This window comes from Rhipicephalus microplus, chromosome 8 (assembly GCF_043290135.1).
Source record: "Rhipicephalus microplus isolate Deutch F79 chromosome 8, USDA_Rmic, whole genome shotgun sequence".
Lineage (NCBI taxonomy): Eukaryota > Metazoa > Arthropoda > Arachnida > Ixodida > Ixodidae > Rhipicephalus > Rhipicephalus microplus.
Genome location: NC_134707.1, coordinates 97,017,983 through 97,038,632, shown reverse-complemented (window position 1 = coordinate 97,038,632; position 20,650 = coordinate 97,017,983). Strand labels below are relative to the sequence as shown.

Genomic DNA, 20,650 nt, shown 5'->3' with positions numbered 1-20,650 from the left:
TGAAGTGGCTCGCTTGAGGTTGGTTTAGGTGAGGTTAGGCACGAATATATTAGGTCAAGTTAGGTAAGTCAAAATTGTTATTTTTTTATGCAGTTTACTATTTTACTTGGCTCGCACTGCTCAGCTAAATGTAAGTGCCTGTTAGCGCTCGCTAACTGCTGACGTGAATTATACAACGCAGGCTGACTGTCACTCATTATAGACTATTTCAGGCCTTTTTGGCAAAACTTTGGCAACCATGTACTCGTATAGTTAACCACAGCCTGTATTGGCTTATTGTGGTGGCTTAGGTAAACAGCACCAGATGATGGTCACACAATCCACAATGAACTGAACAAAAAACGCCGGGCTTGCACGGAAGGCGCTGCACAGCCGCAGCGAAAACTGGAAGAGTGGCCTGTCAGAGCATTCGTTGACCACTCAATGAATAAATGCTCCAAGCAAACTTGCTAGGTACTCACTACGGCACTAATAATAATAATTTATGGGTAGTAGACCGGCATTTACTCAGTTGTTTTTTGTCGTTCTTCTGAGAAGCGTGATATCAGCTAAACACTTTCAAAGAATTTCTTGTCAATTGCTCATGCAGTGGTTCACGATAATGAAGAATTATGCCTGAAGTGGGTATGCCCCACAGGTAATGGGTGATCAAGAACAAGCTTTTGTAATTTATTGTAGCATTGGTCGACACACTCCTTACGCTATTCGCATTTCGTGACACCTGGTTGTTCTTTTGCTGTTATGAAACGCTTTATTACTCATATTAACCTGATTACTTTCCCGACATCAAGCCTACTTAAGGCAAGTTTGCGAACAAGCTTAAAGCACCAGCGTGGCTCAGAATACTGAGCTGGTAAGCAGCGGTCATGTTTTCGAGCCCCACCGTGTCCTTGATACTAGGTTTCTTTCTTGCGAATGTGGTGATGGATACTGGCGGGAGCGGACAACTACGGCGCGACGCGTGATCCGATTTGTGATATTATGGCAGCTTTATTAGTTAAATTTGGACATCGCACTTTCTTGGCTTGGGAGCATTGCTTTTACAAAGCTGCGTACATGACGAGCGCGTGACCACTACATAGCGTGCCCTGTTCTCGTTAACATGGTTGTTGGCGCCAGAAGGACAGTCTCGGTGTTACGTGGAACTATGGACCACTGCTCAGGTATCACAGTGCAACTGACATAGCCAGCAGGTTATGCACTCACCTACGCTCTTTACTGCTAAGTCATACGATTCACCATTTTACCTACACCACAGATTACCTTAAAGAACATTATTCCATGCCACAATGATTATTCTTCCTGTTTTGTTTCTTTGCCCAGTTGCTACAGGAGCCTTCCTGAGCTAGAAAAATGCAGATGACAAGCAATGTATTGAAGCGCGTTTATTTTCAATTCGAAATGAATCTTTATCCTTAGGCTAACCTAGCTCAATGGCAAATGACAAAAAACACCGAAAGCACGCATTCTGTTCACAAGCACAGTCAGCGGAACGTTGGACCTTGCATGCTTTTCAGTGCCGCACTGAAGTTTTTGAGTACACTGAATGGAGGTTCAGCGCATTGATTGTTGGGGCCCTCGTTGTGCACATTGTAGAGGAGCCACGCAGTATATGCACGCAAATCTCCGAAGTCGGCTACGGCCTTGAGGAACTGCAAACAATGAAATGACATTCGTTGTTTTATTCCAATAGCTATAAAAAACTGGTGTCTCAGCCCGCCAGCTTACGGCTGATGAAGCAAACAGGCACGTGCAGTGCGCCGCAATGAACTGAAGCTTTTTTATTAATGTGATATCAATCATATGAATAATCTGGCTCGTTTCTGTAGTTACTGTCATATCTCCTCTATGTATATGGCTGCATATGAAGTAGCAGAAAGTTTTCGATGACCAGACAAAAACTTTCAAAATATAAGGCCGACTATTCCAATCAGTGACTCCTCAATCCGCAGAGTGGAGCCATAAATACAACTCCATCACGAACCATGCCTGCGGCAGCTTAATAACGGCGAGCTGTTTTGCATAGGCAATTTACAAATGTTGGTACGCAGTATCCAGGAGAAGCATGAGCGTTTTCTCAATTATGCAACGCTCCTCATTTCTTTTGATGTGAGAACTTTCGTGCCGGCCCGAGAGTCATCTCCTAAAGAACCGACTGAAGAAAACTTGAAATATAAAGCCAGTTTCAAGTTTCTATGCTGAAAAGTATACACTAAAGTTGGCTGGGCAATTTGGTTGAGTGCGTATTAGTTTTGCCTAGTGAGATAGATCTCTGCCGAACGTTTGTACTTTTATTCTTCTCCTGAGACTCGCAGGAAAAAGGGGCCACTGTCTTTAACCAGTTTTGTTGTGAAAAAAAAAAGCTTAACACGTCTAGAAGTAGCATATGCAGTACTTCTAGGCACACACTGTTCTGGACGCCACCACGTGGCAAAAACACAGAGGGAGCCATTCGGTGCCATGGGCGGAGAGTTTTCGTATTCCTGGAGGGGCCGGGGGCTCGACATTTTACTGTGGGGGGTACGTGGACCTCAGGGGAGCCTCGCCGTGTTCTCTATCACCGGCGAAACGACGCGAAGGGCGCCCTTTAAAACAAAAATCCTACATTTTCTTTTCGTTTCAAAATTGTCCTTAAGACGCAAATAAAAAGAGGCTCCCTGCTGTACCATGAGAAGCCTTCAAATTGCAAGCGTTTTTACTAGATTTAGGGGTGACTCTCTTGAATGTCGAATTCCTGAATGTCGTCTTTCCAATTGCTTGAAATCAGAATCATTCTATTGCTCTTTTCGCATCGTATACAGCGCCTAGCGAGGAAGTGCAAACAAATGTGTCATAGCACAGAATACGAGCTCACTTACCTTTGTTGCAAGCGAGTCCTTGTATTCACTCAACGTAAGCAGTTTTGACGAATTAGAGAAAACTCCATACGTGTATACAGGTTCGCCGATGTAATTTTTGGGATCATCGGTGAAATCTTTATGCCGACAGAGCTGAAAAAAAGGTTTGTGAACGCCTAATACGTGCACATGTACATAAATATACAGGAAAACAGATTAAATAACTGTTAAAGCTGAGAGCGATCTTTGAATTGACACCGGTTCATTGCACCCGCTCATAGGCATTCGCGGCGCCTCCTGCGCTCCTTTGCCTAACGTTGTGCAGGGTAACACTTCCGATGCTGGTCTCGCAAGCAAATAAATAGAACTATGTGTCTCATATCACCTGGCTGTTTTTTGTACCCTGCCTTATTTCTCAGTAATAAATATGTTGGTTAACTTTATACAGGTTAATCAGTAATAAATATAATGGTTAAGTTTAATCAGGATTAGCCCTTTGACAACAGTTTTATTTCTAAACACGCGTTTGCTAAACATGAAACTCTATGTGTCAGGAAAAACCAAATACATGGGTTACATATGATAACGTAGTCTACTTTCACTTGAGATGTGTGCAATCATTGTAAAGATAATTCAGATGTATAATTGAGTTCATTGAACAACTGTGCGCATTTGTGACTATTGCAACTAACTAAATCACCAGACTGCAACCACCTCCATCTTTCCAATCTTCGAAAACTCTTTCGGCGGCTCGCGAAGCGCAAAGTTATGACAAGAAATACACCACAGCAAAACTACCATCGGCTATGTAGTGCCAGAGAGCTAACTGAAGAACCAAAGTCACCTGCAACTTTCATTTAGTATGGAGCAAAAAGTGATTATGGACAATATCAAAATGTACGCACTGCTTCTCGCCCAGTCTTCTTGACGGACAAGCCCCGCTGATAGACGCTATCGCTGAGTGTTCTCGGTTGTTCCACCATGACGTACTCAAGAGCGGACAGCTCGAAAGACAGACCAGTAATTACGGACGCCTTTGAGAAATTTGTTCTCTCCGACACCATGAACCAGTGGGCTTCCTAAAATCAGCGGCAAAGAAAGAATACGAAAATATTGCAAGATTTCAGTATAGCACACGTGCACAGTTTCTCAGATCTTCACAGATGAATTCCTCATTTAGAAATTGATCGGTGCCAGTATGTATTTAGGACGAGTTCATAGACGCAGACACGAGAAAAGAGAATCAATGCAAGGAGGTGGCAAACTACACACACGCGTGCTTGTCTTACAGCGAAACAGCACGTTTGCTGGCCTGATTGCATTGGCATCAATGAGATGCCTAGTACAACACTTTTCGGCTCTCCTCGCCCTCTTCGCATCGCTCAATCGTCAACGCTCCGCTCTCGTTTTGCCACCTCACCACCGCCAACGCCACTCTTGCAAGTGTTGTAATATACGGGCGATGACCTTCTCAATGATTCTCTGTACACATTTGCCTCGTTGCGTGAGCCAGCCCAGACTCGGTTATCACTGCTCAGTCTTTTTGACTCACTGTTGGTCGGACACTTGCCCTTCACTTGGTGGTAGCATGGCCATGCTGCAGGACTCTTCGGCAATCAAAATGTTTTCTGTGCTGGTCCCCGACAACGGTACAGACCTTGTTCTTTTCGCGAATCATGTGTTGAAGTGCAAACAACGCTGTGCCAAAGAAAGCCTACATGCAAAGTTCCTGATGCCCAATTGGAAATAACAAAGTAACTTTCTGAGCAAAGAGTGTCCATATGTGGAAAAGAAAGCGATATTTTCGTTTCTTAAAAGGGCCCTATAAAACTAATTAGACCATGGTGAGAAAACGGTGCTGATCAGCAATAGAGGCTGCTGAGAAAACGCGAGCAAGATATCATCGCACAGCACGCGGCTTGCAATTCACAATTATCAAACTCAGCTAAAAAGGCTCTCTTTTCTCTAGGCAAATGACGAAGTAGGCTCAAAAATAACTCGTAGAAGGACTTATATCAGCCATTGGCTGATTTGAACATGGCGCGCTGGGTTGTTACAGCGATCGCAACGGGAGGCCGTGATTTGTCCACGCATGTGGGTGGCATCGCACTGACAACTTTGCGTATTCACAGAAAAAAAAAGAAAAAAATTGCTCAACATCACGAGGTGAGCGTGACGTATGATTTTTTCATGATTTTATTCCTCCTGCATAGCTTCCAGTGATTTCGTTGGCAGGAGAGAAGATATTTGACCGATTTGTGGAGTTTATTGTCCCAAAACTACCATATTATGAGTATAAGAGACGCCATAGTGGAGAACAGAAATTTCGACCACCTGGGGTTCTTTAACGTGCACCCAAATCTGAGCCCACGGGGCTTCAGCATTTTCGCCTGCAAAGAAAATGCAGCTGCTGCAACCCGTATTTGATTCCGACAAGAAAAGAGAGAATGCGATTGCAGCTTGCAACGAATCTTTGTAACTCCACTCGTACTGGACAAATTCGTAAAACTTTCGAGGTGTTGAAATCGTGCACCAAAGAGATGTTTTAGTGAACCCTGTTCATGGTTACTTGAAAATGTGTTGCAGGGCCCCTTCAATGCAATGGATCTCGTTACTACCTCGAGTGATTAGTTTGAACTATGCTCTTTCTAGCACGGTTAACTTTGTTGTTAGATATGATTGATATGTGGTGTTTAACGTCCCAAAACCACCATATGATAATGAGAGACGCCGTAGCGAAGGGCTCCAGATATTTCGATTACCTGGAGTTCTTTACCGTGAACCCAAATCTGAGCACACGGGCCTACAGCACTTCCGCCTCCATACGGTTAACTAAGTTGCCACCAAGTACGTTGATATTAGTGTTCAATGCTTTGTACTCTTTGTTTCATATAGTGCCCTTCTTAAATTGAAGTGACACAACTAAAGATGCCACTTTTACCACATATGTATTTCTTATTTATATAAAGGCTGGCGCAGGGGTTATATGTTTGCATTTTCTCCACCTGCCTCTGTATTGTATTGTAGACGTGCACGCTTCTGTGGTATATAAACAAAAACAAATAAATAATTCAATGAATATTCTAAGTTTCAATGCACAACTACGTTATTTACAACATTATCCTGCATTTAAGAGGTGTCTTTACGAAGTATTAGCCTCCCTAAATGAAACAAACATATTCCGTTTTCAATATTCGGGAGTACTTATTTATTACTCTTGCAAAACTATCTCTGAAATATTTTGTTGCGTCCATGGAAAACGCAAACTAGTATCTGTCTTTCAGACTACCAATCTATGTATTTCGGTATATCTCATGCAGAATAACTTTTGAGTATCTCTGAACAACCCAGGTGTGTCCTATGCGAGGTGGTAATCGCCTAATCTGCTCGAGTGTAGCAGCCATGACGCTTATAATGTAAGGTGCTACATACGTAAGCGCCGACACAACCACCGGCTGATCACACAACGAAACATCGCAGACTATCGTAACCGCTGTTTCTGTACAGTGACGTGCACTCTCAGAGTAAACAAGACTCAGCGTTGGTGTACGCTGATCAGCGCCATTGCATCCGGAGTGGCAGCGCATCGAACCAGAGGAGTCAAGGCGCCAGCGGTTCACCGCTTTTTTTCTGTACGACCGCCCTGAGCAGATAATCGTACACTGGTCCCTGTGCGAACGCTAGGCGTCGAAGAATGTTCGCGCAGCAGGTCGCAGAATTACTGTGCCGTGCTCGTCCTAAAATGGACGGTAATGTACCTCGAGCGCCACTACGCTTGCTGTAACCAAGTTCACTCAATGAACAGATTATTAACTCTACAAAGTACACTCTAATGAACATAAATTAACATACCCTATACAAAAAACATTTCGTCATTTTCTTTCTTTAACTGTAATGTTGTGTGCTTCGGAATAATGTGCTGCGACTTTGACGCAACTGCAGACAATGCATCCTATTGCGTGACTCAAGAGAATATCTGTGTCTTCATTTTCATAACTACCTCTCCCTCGAGTGAATAAGCTTGACTATAAAGGTCTGACGCTGTCAAGCTAGAGAGCGCGTGTGTGGAAACAGTCCTTCCGTAGCCCTTAATAAAGCTTAGCGCTGTGACATCAAAGCTTGGCATACTTAAAATGTGCAAAACGCCCAAGCTCACCAAGACCAATCACCCAATCTTTATTTTTTCATGCGTTCTTTTTTAATTCTTGAACCATTCCCAGCCCCCCCCCCCCCCAGTTTTACCAATAACGCACGGCATTTCAAGTGTATAAGCCTGGTGATCTTGGTGTACTTGGCTAATCAGATTCATCATTCCATAAGGTGTATACAAGTATTTGACTGTACTTTCGAAAGCTTTCTCGGGCTCCATAATGTCATCGCCAATCAGCTTTAGTGCATGTAGAATCCACCGCCACCAAAAAGATATACAGTTCAAGTTGCTGTCTAAAAGCTGTTTAAGATGCTTTCCTAAGTCTAACACGCGATCATTCTATCTCCATTTACAAGCCTTAGCCTACGTTGTTGCTCCTCTCAATGTTGTGTCTTCATGATCCATGAAGAGTAGGAACTCCAAGGTGAAGTGCTGAGTCGTCCATCTGGTGAAGAGTGAGCTGATGTGAGAAAACACAGCTTTTCAACGTTTGAAGTTTGAGGATTCAATTGTAATCGATGGCAAATTGCTTTCTTTGCTCTAAAATTATTTTAGAACTATGTGATAACTATTAACCTATTGCTATAAATAACAGAGCTGTTCCTCAATCCATTTCATTGCTCAAAATAGGTCGATTTGGTTTCATTATGTCATAAATAAAACTCACCAGCGCGGTTTGGCCGAGGTTGTCGGTCCTCGCAGAATTGGGGGGTATGGCATAGTACGATCGCGCGGAAGTGTCCCATCCCGTCGAAATAATGGCGATGACGATGTCCACCATAAAAGTGCTGTGAAGAGAGAGAAACACAGGCATGAATAAAAGAATTATTTACGACATACTCTCTGAACACCCAGTATACTAGAGAAACTGAGAAAGAACAGCACGGTTATGCAGCTATCCTCACCTTAGCTCCAACTTAAGTTACGAAATTAATTCAAAAGGCATGAGAGGCCGTAGCATCAGAAGAACCATTGCTACAAAAGTGTTGGTTGCAAACACGTCTTGGGCGCTTTTCAACGCCGAGCGGGGTGCTACTTTTGTAGAACAAGCCTAAAGGCATTTTCCGTGCAGCGTAATTTCTTCCGAAGTATGTGTGAGGCTATGTCAATTGTGGGACAACATTCAGCACAGGGACGATCTTCTATCCGTGGTGCATTCAGACACTTTCAGGCGTAAGTGGCATTAGACGTATTCCAACACAAAATTTACCAAATTATCACCTAACCTTTCGTAATAGACGTAATTGCCACGTGGCGGGACGCTCCGTTCGGAATATATTGGTACGTGCATTCGGGTAATCAAGGTGGTGTGGGCTATCCACTCGAGTTCTTTACCAGCTTTACGCATGTGATCGAGTGTAGCCATGTGCCATCCTGACGACCGATGCATTGCCACTCAGCAAACAGGTACCGCATCCTCTGCTACGCAGACTGATAGTCATCGCTCGGGCCAACTGTCCTATCAATTTTTTATTTGCTATCACCGAGTGGTGCGTGCTAGCTTGCTTTTAGAGCAAGTCATCGCAATACATTGCATTTATTTTAATATGGTCGCGGCCAGCGCACTGTCACCTATGGAACATCTGATAGAAGGGTTTAGGTTCAGCACAACCCTAACGCACCACGACCCAAGTGCCTCCCAAGCGAGCGACACGTGTGAAGGCACCAAAGTAGACAAGGAAAAACAAACCAGCAGTAACCACCAGATATATGGGCCAACGGCCGAATTGAGACTGCTCCCAGCTTTCAACTCGTCGCAATAATCACCTTTTTAGCTTCACCTATTGCGGACCCCAACAACCACACCTGCAATCAACCAAACACCCGCGCCGGTAATCTATCAGCCAACCACGCTGTTTTGTGGATCCGCTGTTTGTTTGTGGATGCGCCAACCCACGCTGTTTTGTGGATCCGCTTGCGAAGATTCGCTCTCCGCTTCTATTGAAACTCGAACAGCAGCAAGCCTTTGCGTCGTCTAGTTATCACCGTTGACAAGCGCGCGCATACCCTGTGTAGCAGCTCTGCGAATATATGCGTGCCTATCCATGTTGACAAGTCTACGGTGGGCGCTACATACACCATCGCGAAGGCTTGCCGCTTTTCGGATTTATTTTGACGGGGATAGTACTTTACAAGGCTGGCTGGAGCATTACGAGCAAGTCACTTCCTTGAACAACTGGTACAATCCAGGCGGCCTACTTCGGGGCATACAACACCTTCAAGGGGCAGGCGTATAAAACGTGCCGAAAGGTAATGCGGAAAGAGCGAGCAGAGGTCTTGCTCAGTAGGGTTGAGAGTTGGGCTAGTTGGTGAGACATCATTTAACCATATGGTGTAGTAGCGCGAATTCGACTGGGACGAAGAGGACAAGAAAACACGACACTCGCTACACTCGCAACTAATTTTTATTTCAGGAGCAGCACTTCATATATAACCCATAACCCTAGCGACACAGAAAAGAACTACGAACACTGAATCATTGCCAACAGAAGCTTTTGCGCAGACTCAAGCGATAGTACACGGCAGTTAAGCTTAGACACTTTTTAAATGACATAACTAAAACAGCCCTGGGTAACATCAAATAAAAAAAACAAAAAAATTTTGCGGGAATTCACACGTGTTTGAAACAAAATTTTTTGAAACGACAAGAAGGAGAGTATGACACATGCAAACACTGATCTCAATTAAGTCCTTCGATGTAGCTGGCTTCTCGGTTACTTAACGAAACCGATGACGGACTAATGCATCCTTCTTTTCTTTTTTTAATGTCAAAGGCTTCGACAATTTCTCTGGTTAGTTGGTTTCCATGACGGAAGACTACGGTTGTGTCACTGTACAGTGGTGAGCAGCCACACTGGGAACAGTGTCTCTTTATGTGAGAATGAATGTCAGTTCCTAATGATCGCTTGTGTTCTAAAAGTCGGGTGTTCAAACAACGACCCGTCTGGCCGATGTATACCTTTCCACACGTTAGCGGCAAGCAATACACGACTGATAGGCTACACTTAACAAACTTTGTTGTGTGATTTACCGTACAACTACCAGCATTAGTGTTTACTGCTATGGAAACTTTACGGTCTAGTTTGGAACATATTTTACTAAGCTTGTTGGGTGCCGAAAAAACTAAGTCTAGGCCATAGCAATTACCTACATTTTTTAAGTTATGGGCAATCTTGTGCGCATATGGAACTGACACTATCTTCTTCCTGTTTTCATTACTTGTCATTTTTTTTATGAAAGGTATATATGAAGTGCTGCTCCTGAAATAAAAATTAGTTGCGAGTGTAGCGAGTGTCGTGTTTTCTTGTCCTCTTCGTCCCCGTCGAATTTGCGCTACTACACCATATGGTTAAAAGGGGTCTTGCTTTAAACTCGCCAACAGCATCCATAAAAGCCCTAACCAGCTTTACGGAAGAAATGCAAAAATTCTTTTCCGCCACGCAGACGCGAACATGACTGATGACAGGAAGCTTCGTTATCACAGGATAGCCGTCAAAAAGAAACTTTTGCTGGCTTTCATTTGCAGCCTGCCGAAAAATGTCGAGAAAATAATATAGTGAGCCCCCACGAATACAGTACTAGCGCAACCACCATGCTCCCCTGACTGACTCCAATGATCCCCATAATAGCACCGCAAAGTTGCTTCTAGGCACAATTCGTGCTCTTGTGTGTGATGAGCTGTGCAAGGTACTACCGGGTGCAGAATCCGCTATTGAATCACTCGCTAACGTTGTACGAGAGGATGTTCAGCAAGCTCTACGAACACTTGATTCCACCGATACATCATCACAAACATCACTACATATCCCGGAGGATTCAGGCAGGACCAACCCGGTGGCAACGCGATAGCTACACATCCGCACATCGCATACCATCTAGCCCACACGACCATGGGCGCCATCTTCTAATCGTCCTGCAACGTACCAGCAAACCGTACCACGAAATACCGACGTTTTTAGGAGCACAGATTGACTACCTAGTTGTTCCCACTGCAACGAACCTGACCACCTTTTACGACACTGCCCCATAGGCAGACTGGCCTTCGCAGTTACATCATCACCCTCCCCCCTACCCCGTCGATTCAGGCCTGTGTCACTCCACTCTCGCTGCTTGCTGTCACCCTATAGTAGGTACTCGGTAGGCAGGTCACTCATCCCCCGTAAAGAACACTAACACTTGCGACGTCGAGAGGTGATGCCGCTCACGAGTGGACACAGGAAAACCATCCAGTTACACCGCCGCAACGTGCTAACTCTACTGAAGCCAGCACCCTGAAGCAACTCGGTATTACGACGACTCGACTGGATTTCGTAGCGTATTGCTAAGAGGCTTTCAAATTGACAAGCTGCGACCCCAAATCGAAATACAGGAGAATCAGTTATCTATCGACATGGATGCTGCCCATCGAATGCTGACTTGGAAGTAACCTTTGAAGAACGTCCCGTAGTCCGACTGGTCTATAAAGGGGCCGACTACTGTGTAGCAAGCGAATGATTCTTTAGTCTTTAGGTTCTTTAGAGTTAAAACCCTAGGGTACGGCCCTCAGATACGCACTGCAGGGAGTCACCTATAACCCCTACTTGACAATGCACAATGTGTGTGACTGTCACGGCGAGCATACAACAGTGCTTTCGCGACGTGATAAAGGGGGCTGGCTTGCTGAACGAAAACGAAACAGTGATTGTCTCGCAGATGAAAACCAGGTAATGGACAAAAAACAGCCCGCATCAGTGTAGAGACGTCCTCACCACGCCCCATTCACCATCTTTACCGATCGAGTAAGCATCCCGCAAAATGCGAGCGTTATGGCACTCGTCGAAAGCGATGTGCCCTCAAATGGTGATATGAACGTGGAAACAACGCTACAGCTACTTCTTGACCACAAAGTTTGCGTTCCACATGGGGTCATCTACCTACGTCAAGGCTGTGTTATTGGACTGTTCTAGCGCGGAACAAAAGCCTCTCAAGAAGGCCACGCTAATTGTTTTAATGAAAAAAAATTGACTACAAAGTAAGCGACGCCCTAGTGCTCTCTAATTCCTCACAATCAGCACCGTTGACAGCAACCTAGGAGGTGAACTTTGACATTAACTCCGACTTGGCACAACTCAAAGAAAGAAGGTAAGTCGCGTCCTTTTGGCATATAAGGAATGTTTTCCAAAGACGTTGAAGATCCGACAAATGCCGCTAGCGACGCATTGCATGATTACAGATAAATCAGCTTATCTGATCCGATGAGGTTCCAACCGCATTCAAGTTCGAGAACGCTATACAAGTCAAGAGAAGTTAAGGTGATCTTCCGCGACAAAGGAAGCTGAAGCAACTAATGTACCCGGCTGCAGAACCGCAGGTCGCGGGATCAAATCCCGGCTGCGGCGGCTGCATTTCCGATGGAGGCGGAAATGTTGTAGGTCCGTGTGCTCAGATTTTGGTGCACGCTAAAGAACCCCAGGTGTTCGAAATTTCCGGAACCCTCCACTACGGCGCCTCTCATATTCGTATGGTAATTTTCGGAAGTTGAAGCCCACAAATCAATCAAATCAATCGAAGCTGAAGCAATTTTTTAAACAAATTGATTATTAGCATATAAGGACACTTTGATCTTTGCTGAATTACAAAAGCGATGGGAGAGTTCTCAAAAGTGAATGCAAATAGCACTGTTTGGTGACAAAACAGCAGCTGTCACCGCCGGGCTTCTTCAGACGCCGAGCGCACACGGTGAGGTCATTCTGAGTATGCTACGTCATGTACAACAGCAGCACTGCTGAAGTGTGGCCTCTTCGATAAGTTCCGGCAATGACACGTCATTGGTTAGTCACATGGAGGGCGTAGTTAAAGATAACAAAGAGCACTTGCTGAGGGCCAACGGAATACGAAGATGACGTAAGTTTCCATGCCCACACTTTCAGCGCACTCGCGGGGTGTAGCTTGAGAAGCTTTTTTTGCGCCTGTTCTAAAGCTCCTGCTGCTACAACCGCGTAAACAGTTATGGCATCGCTAACGACAATGCCGGTCCTTCCGAAACACGAAGTTTGATTTAATTCTAAAATCTCTTCATTTACCCTTTCATCTTCATCGTGGTGCTTTTAAAAAAAAGACGGCACTTCATGCTTGTCAATCAATAAGCGGCCACTAGACAGCGCCGCCAAGAAGGATGTCTACGCTCTCACTGCCGATAATCGGCGATGCGTTGAACCGTCTTTTAGGCGCCACGTTCATTTTCTCCGTGGACTTCAGGAGCCGGTACTGTAACAACGAAATGGACCAGAGGCACCGTGAAATGACTAGTTTCGTCACACCAGTTGGACATTACGTGTTCATAGTTATGTCGTTCACATAGGCGTATAAGGTGGAGGGGGCAAGAGAGCGCGAGCCCCCCCCCCCCCTCTACTGAAAAAAGTTAGAGGGAGGGGGCTGAACCCTCCCCACTTTCGACAGTGGTCCCTCTTGGCTGCACGCTGTGGTAACTAACAAGTTAAGCGTAGTTTTTCATTACAACAGTAATCACAGAATGATGATTTTACGGGAAAATGGAATGGTTACGAGGCTATACTACAGCATAGGGAAATTTCGCCAACATTTCTGCTGTGAAGATTTTTCTGGTAGGCTCCTATATAATTATAGATATTCCGCCTGACGAGTGAAGTAGGTTTGCACCCCTCCTCGCGAAAGAGTTGGTGCGCCACAGGCCGTTCAGGCTATGCTCAGCACCGTAATATTCCAGCCTGTCGTGGTAATGCCACCTAGATAATTTCCGGCATATTATGTCTGCCACGGGCTCTGACGTCACTGCGTTTGAAACGGTGTGTCTCGCTGCACAGACGTGCCTACGCTTGCCCCTGCCGCTTGAGAGACATGGAAGCTCGACGAACGTTTTTGTGGCGTGTTGGTGGGCTTGTCGTCTACTCGAAAAGACCGTCTTTTGCTGTGTCGGTGAAGTGCAGAGTATATATGTAATGGGTTGTGTGCACTGGTTATTCCCAATCTATATGGCTCCAAATGCGAACGGTTGCGCTATTCTGCATGGTGAATCGCCACGGCAAAGGGACCGAAGCTTCGAGTGTTCCCTTTTTCAAAGGACAACCGAAGAAGGTAATGGGAGCTTGTCGTTCGTCAAGCTGTCGTTCACACCCGTTTTCTTCCTGACCCGAAGGTACGTGTGCCCTTACTACCCATTCCCAAGTGGTTCCAATGGCCCCGTCTAGACCATGTTTCATTCTTGCTCTAAAATAATGGTGTTATGTGTGCTTCTGTCTTGTTGGCGTAAGCCCTGGCATTAATTTATTAAACGCGCGTGGCAGTACTTTTTTATTACAGGCACTTTTCCTTCAGCGTTGGTAAAAATTTAGCTATTAGCGGTTAGCGCACGGACTTGTTACACCTTTTTTCTTCATTGAAAGAAACAAAACGAATGCTGTAGCATTACTTAGTGCGTTGGTTTTGTGCATAGTATTACCTTTCCAGTGTACGTAAAAGTTTATTGCGGTATTAGAATTTCGCGCCAGTAACGTGAGCACCTTAGCCTAGTATCTTTCCTTGAAATTCAGATGCGCGTAGACACATACGGTAAAGAGCTTTCGTAATTGATTTTCAGGTTTGTGAGCTCTATTTCAAGCCAAAATTTAAAAAAAAAACACCACAAAAATATACCGGTCCAAGAACTTGCGGTGCTATATAAGCCCGCATGGGGGCTACCCGATTTATTATACACCCAGCTCTAACATTTTTTTCTAGGCCCTAAGTTATATGTCCGACTAGGCACAGTTGCGAGAAGGGCAGAGCGAAAGAAAAAAAACCGCTCCTCCTTTCGTTCACAAGAGATGTTTGTGAAAAGAGGCATTTTCTTTTTTCTTTCATTTGCCATCGTCCTGATATTGTGCTGAATAACACACTTTTGACAGCAGCACACGTTTTTTCTTCTAAAACTACATGTACACGAAAAGACAGATGTTCTAAATAGTACAAATCGACTTGAATAACCTTTGCAACTGAGTAGAAACAGTTTTTCACCATGCTCTAGATAGTGTGTGGTTGTGTGTATGTGTAAAATGATAGAAAATGAATGACATTTACTCTATTTATTTTGTCCCTTTGTTGGTTCATCAAGTTTTGCTCTAAGATATCGACCACACGTTCTCTTGCTCACAATCTTTGACTGCATCATGGAAGAAATGTTGAATAACACACTTTTGACAGCAGCACACGTTTTTTCTTCTAAAACTACATGTACACGAAAAGACAGATGTTCTAAATAGTACAAATCGACTTGAATAACCTTTGCAACTGAGTAGAAACAGTTTTTCACCATGCTCTAGATAGTGTGTGGTTGTGTGTATGTGTAAAATGATAGAAAATGAATGACATTTACTCTATTTATTTTGTCCCTTTGTTGGTTCATCAAGTTTTGCTCTAAGATATCGACCACACGTTCTCTTGCTCACAATCTTTGACTGCATCATGGAAGAAATGTCTCACAGGTGACTATTCAAATGCTTTCAAGCGCAATACATTACTGAAAGAAGCGCGATGTGACCCAAACGGCCGAATGAAACTGTTAAGCACGTAAAATTTGCCTTGAACGCTTTATCCTTTAATGGGAGGCGATAGCGGCAATGGAATAACAGCCTCCCGTATGCACTCGCTCGGGCAACGCGAGTGACGTCACGGCGGCAGTGAGCAGGCCTGGCGATATTTTTCTGGGCAACGTTGGTCATTAAAGCAGTGTTATTTGGTTTGAAATCAAAGACATAAATCGTGTATCTCAACGACGTTGTTGTTCTTGCATCCACCTTAGACGAGCGCCTTTCCTGGTTGCAGATAGTACAACATACCACTAAGGCGTCTGGACTTACTTCGAAACAGCACAAAGGTCGCTTCGCCTCCGAAGAGCTCTTTTTTTAGGCTACGTATTGAGGCGCAAAAGCATCCGCCTCGATTACATGAAATTGGCAGCCATACAAGTTTCCCAACACCCCCTGACAAAAGAGTTGTCTGCACAGTCTTGCACACCTTTGCATTTTACAGGCGTTTCGTACGAGACTTTTCAAGGATCGCCGAGCTTCTCAACGACCTCACAAGAGCCAACGTGCACTTCATGTGGCAGAAGCCCCAGAATGATTTTTTTGTGTGTGTGAACAACAAAATTGGGTGCAGTCGTCGTAAATACTAGGCCACTTCGATGGAAGCGCTGACAGATAGGTCCATACAGATGCAAATGGCGTGGAACTCGGAAAATACGTGAATGATGTTTCAGAGGAAGCACAGCCTCGAGTAAACCACCACCTATGCAAACATGTCTCTATCAAAAGCTGCAATAGCCATCGAGAGAAAAGGAACGGCTTGCTCTCAGTTGAGCAGTCAGGAAATTTTAGCCGCATCTGTACGGGCAGCACTTCAAGGTCTTCACGACATCACGGTCTGTGTTGATTTGCTACGAGACACATCAGGTCATCTCGCTCTTGGACCCGTGAGTTCTGGCACGTTTGCGATCGACCTTCGTGCTGAGTTTAGTCTACATGGCGTACTTCAACACCTTGAAGGTAACAGCATTTCACCGCCAAAGACGCTCTGGCGCTTGGTTTTTTTGGTGTGCCTGTAGACCAACCTGCTTGTAGAGAACAGAACAATCTACCCACAAGTGCTTTTAGTCATTGTATGGCAAAAAAAAATTTGGAGGAGTTTCACGACGAAGTGACATCAGCACATCCGTGAGCTAACTAGTATACTGCGGAAAACTCAAGGAAAATACAACTGACCCGGCTCGAGCATGGATGTCGCACACTGTGTATAAACTGGCCATTATTGTCCATGTCAAAAAACGCTGCAGAGAAGGCCCGCAGGCTTCCTGAAACGAAACGAAGCACTGCAGTGGAGAAGCCATTCAAGAAAATCGGAATAAATTTGCTTGGTGCTTTTTTGACTTCAGGCTTTAGAATAAAGTGGATAGTGGTAGAAAAAGACTACCTTACAATGTACGTGGGGACCACGGCAACACATTCTTGCCACACGGGCGAAGGTACCAGCTTCTTCGCGAAGAACCTTCTTGTGTCCCATGGCGCACTTATGCTCATTATCACCGACAAGAGTGCGGCCTTCACCGCATGCAGCAGATTTCATGCTTAAACCGAAAGCATAATCGGAAAAGCACAGCCTACCACCCACAGACAATCGGCCTGAAGAAGCGCTTGAATAAGACCCTCGCCGACGTGCTTGCCATATACGTTGACGTCGGGTACAAAGCTTGGGATGGAGGCTTCCCGTACGTTTTGTTCGCGTACAACACTGCATCGCAGGAGATACGCAGATGACTCCTTTCGAGTTGGTCTTCGGCCGCTCAGTCACCACCATGCTGGATGCAACGTCACCTCGGGTATAATACGGGAGCACTCGTGCAGATGTCACCGGATTCTTTCAACGTGCCGAGGGAAACCGCCAGCATGCTCGAAAACGTGTCAAAATCAGCAACACGTGGACACTCTACTTTTCAAACAAAGATGACGAGGCCGACTGTACGCGCCCAGTGACCGCGTTATTGTATGGACCCTTATTCGCTGCCGGGTTCTCAATGAAGAACTCCAGCGCCTCAAAAACATTTTTTGAGCATTAGCAGACTGACATTTTCCTCAATGTACTCTCACTAGGCCGTTGCAATTTTCTTCGTTTGCTTCTGCTGCGGTCTTTTCGATTCACGAGGATGCACTTTTTCACGGAGGGACAATGCCATGTGCATTTGGGAAAAGCGAAGTGGGCTGGGCAATGTTATTGAGTTCTGTACCAGCGTCACGCATGCGATCGAGTGTAATTATGCGCCATCCTGATGCCCGATGTGCAGCTGTGTCACGAAGAGATAACGGATCTCGCATCCACCCAACGCAGTCTGGGAGCCACCATTTAGGCACGCTGTCCTTTTTTTCGCCCTCGCCAAGCGGTGCCCGTTAAGTGGCTTTCGGGCGCGAGTATGAGCGCAATAAATTACATTTAACTAATTACGGTCGTGGTCTGCCTCTCCTATGGTCTATGCACTACCCAGTTCACCATCACACACGTGACAATATCTACCCGCACTGATTGCAAAATTTTCTGGGGCCAAGTGAGCAGCTAGATCAGCCAGGCCATTTGAGCTTATATAAACAAGAGAAACCACGTCTTCTTGCTCGAACTTGTCTTCCCTCAGTCAATTATTGACCGCTATTCAAATTGTAAGTCAAGGTAAAAGCAGATATATACACGCATTAAGTTGATGTTGCACTCATTTTCACTTTAAAATCTTAAAACAGAGAAATACACTCATTCGCTTGATGTCGCACTTATTTAGATTTTAGATTTATCCGCTTACAAGTTCCCCTTACGTATACGTATTTTCCCAGCATAGATTAGAAGGCTCTCCATTGAACCAAGTCACTCAGATACATTCAGAGTTCAACTATCCTTAGTGTCACTCTGACTAAGTCCATCTGAATAAAATCAGTTGCTTTTGAATTCTAGTATGCTTTTTTGAGGACACCTTTGGTGAGTCGAAAACTGCGAATGCTTCTCGAAGCTAACTATTCATGTGTGCGAGTCTAACTGAGCCGTACTTCGGTAGTGTTTTTCGCGAAGATTACCAGTTGAGTAGAAAACTCCTATGCCTGACTATATAGGAGTGATCGCGAAGCAAAGTGTGGGTAATTCTGATTGACTTTCATTTATTTGGGCGTATATGCGTTCAAAAAATGTTTGATTACTCCAGAAGAGCTTAGTCCGACTAACATGGTTATGCATGATTATAAACCATTGGGAGAGTAAGGAGGATAGCCCTCTTCTAAAAGGTTGTGAATGAACACGTTCACTTAGGTTCGTGTACGACTAATTTTGAAAGTTTTCATGCATAAAGTTTGGTGCCAATAAATTTGCATTGGATTTAAGGTACTGTTGCATTAACCGTCAGCACACCACACAGTAATCTGATCATCATGGCCATTGTTATTCATCCATCTCCACACAGTACTCAAATGGGAAAAAAATTTACCTTGATTTTTCAATTTCACCTGAATTCATATATTAAAGTCACTTCTAGTTCCTCACCAGCTTTTTTTATGTTCGTGCCATCCTGTCCACGTTTCCTATACATTGGTATAGGAAACGTGGACACTATGTATTACTGAAGAACCATTCAGAGAAATAAGTTGTTATACAGATTATCTATGGTGCATAACAGTTTAACTTGGTGTTTTTATTTTTACGCCTTTTTTTACAATTTTTTTCGCATGTGTCATTCGAAGTGTTACTGCAGTGAGAGCGTTGGCTTTGCAATCAGTTTTGTGTACTTCTTCCTACGTGCTGTGTGGTCTTTCGATTACCTCGCAATGTTGGTTAGGCTTTAAAATAGAGACGAACTTCAAAGTCTAGAAATTCAGATGAGGGAAGGACTTTACTTACTTTGTCACGTTAGCGACAACCGCTTTGACGATGGGCATAATTCGGTCGCTATATTGATAAAGACCACAGGCGAAGACGGTCTTCGCTGTCCGGTCCGAGGCCTGCATCCCTTTCAATTTCTGCACACGTAAATTTGACATTAAACAACCACTACTACACCATGAAACACAGCAGACTGTAAAGCTTGTCTAAAATTTATGAAGTGCCTATTAGTGAAAATATCAACATAGAACATGTTACAGAGCAACTGTGAATATATATCTAACGGTGTAAAAAGAGTAAAGCATACATGTGCATGTTTTTATAACAAAAACATTCCGTAGACATCAAATGTTCTTTCTTCCTTGCAGAAGGAGCAACGACGCTTTGACTTCAGTGCACTTACAGAGCCGAGACTAAGATACGGAAAAAATGAAGACACACGTATCCTTTCCTCATTATAACTGAAGTTTTCAGCCCACTTGCTAGAGCATCACAATGTAAGTAAATTCACAGTTATATCAATCCCATTATCAGGTTATCGAACAACATCCGCGGACTCCATGTGCAGCTCTTACGCTTTCGTTACTAATTATTGCTATTTACCGTGATAATGATTCTTACTGTATTAGTGGAATAATAGTGAAACAATCATGGCAACGATGCATTCATGGCAGCAAAGTAGTTATTGTAGATTTGTAATTAGGCCATGCGTATTAACTAGCGATGTGCTCTGAACATGTTTTTAAATTATCCGCTTCTTTCGAATCTTATTAGTCTCAGCTGAAACACAGCAAATTGAAAACCTTATAATTATTATACAAGAGATGGTGCGAAATATAAAACAACCCTCTGTGATGCGCCTACTGGTCTGAGAGCTTTGACATGGTAATTTTTCAGCGCATGCTTCGCTAACCTTTGCACTTTTATATCTCTAAAAAACACGCCACTGCTACTGTTAGTGATTTAATGGTCAATATATTTATGGGACTGACCATAACTTAATACATGAAAAAGGCAAAGTGTTTATCTCAACACTAACTCAGTGGCTTAAGCATGGTGCATTTCATGGTTTTACGTGCGACTGCAAAACTCACACTCAAACGAACAGCGGGTAAAAACAAAACTGCCGGAGTGGTGAACCCTTGTTTCCAATAAGTGTAAATTGACATGGGCAAGTAGTAATACTGTTCAAAAAACAACTTATACTTGCTTCACTTCCTAAAGAACACATATATAAAGAAATATTGTTACGGGGAATAAAGTA

General features: G+C 44.2%; 1 protein-coding gene across 1 annotated transcript; it reads right to left on the bottom strand.

The window, feature by feature from the left end:
• Positions 1-1,106: 1,106 nt before the first annotated feature.
• Positions 1,107-19,520, bottom strand: LOC142769281 (uncharacterized). The gene is made up of 5 exons (XM_075872392.1): positions 19,405-19,520; positions 7,655-7,775; positions 3,743-3,916; positions 2,859-2,990; positions 1,107-1,652 (listed from the first exon to the last, which is right to left on the bottom strand). Exons 1-5 carry the CDS (start codon positions 19,509-19,511, stop codon positions 1,485-1,487), a joined length of 702 nt encoding a protein of 233 aa, XP_075728507.1. The 5' UTR covers positions 19,512-19,520; the 3' UTR covers positions 1,107-1,484.
• Positions 19,521-20,650: the final 1,130 nt, after the last annotated feature.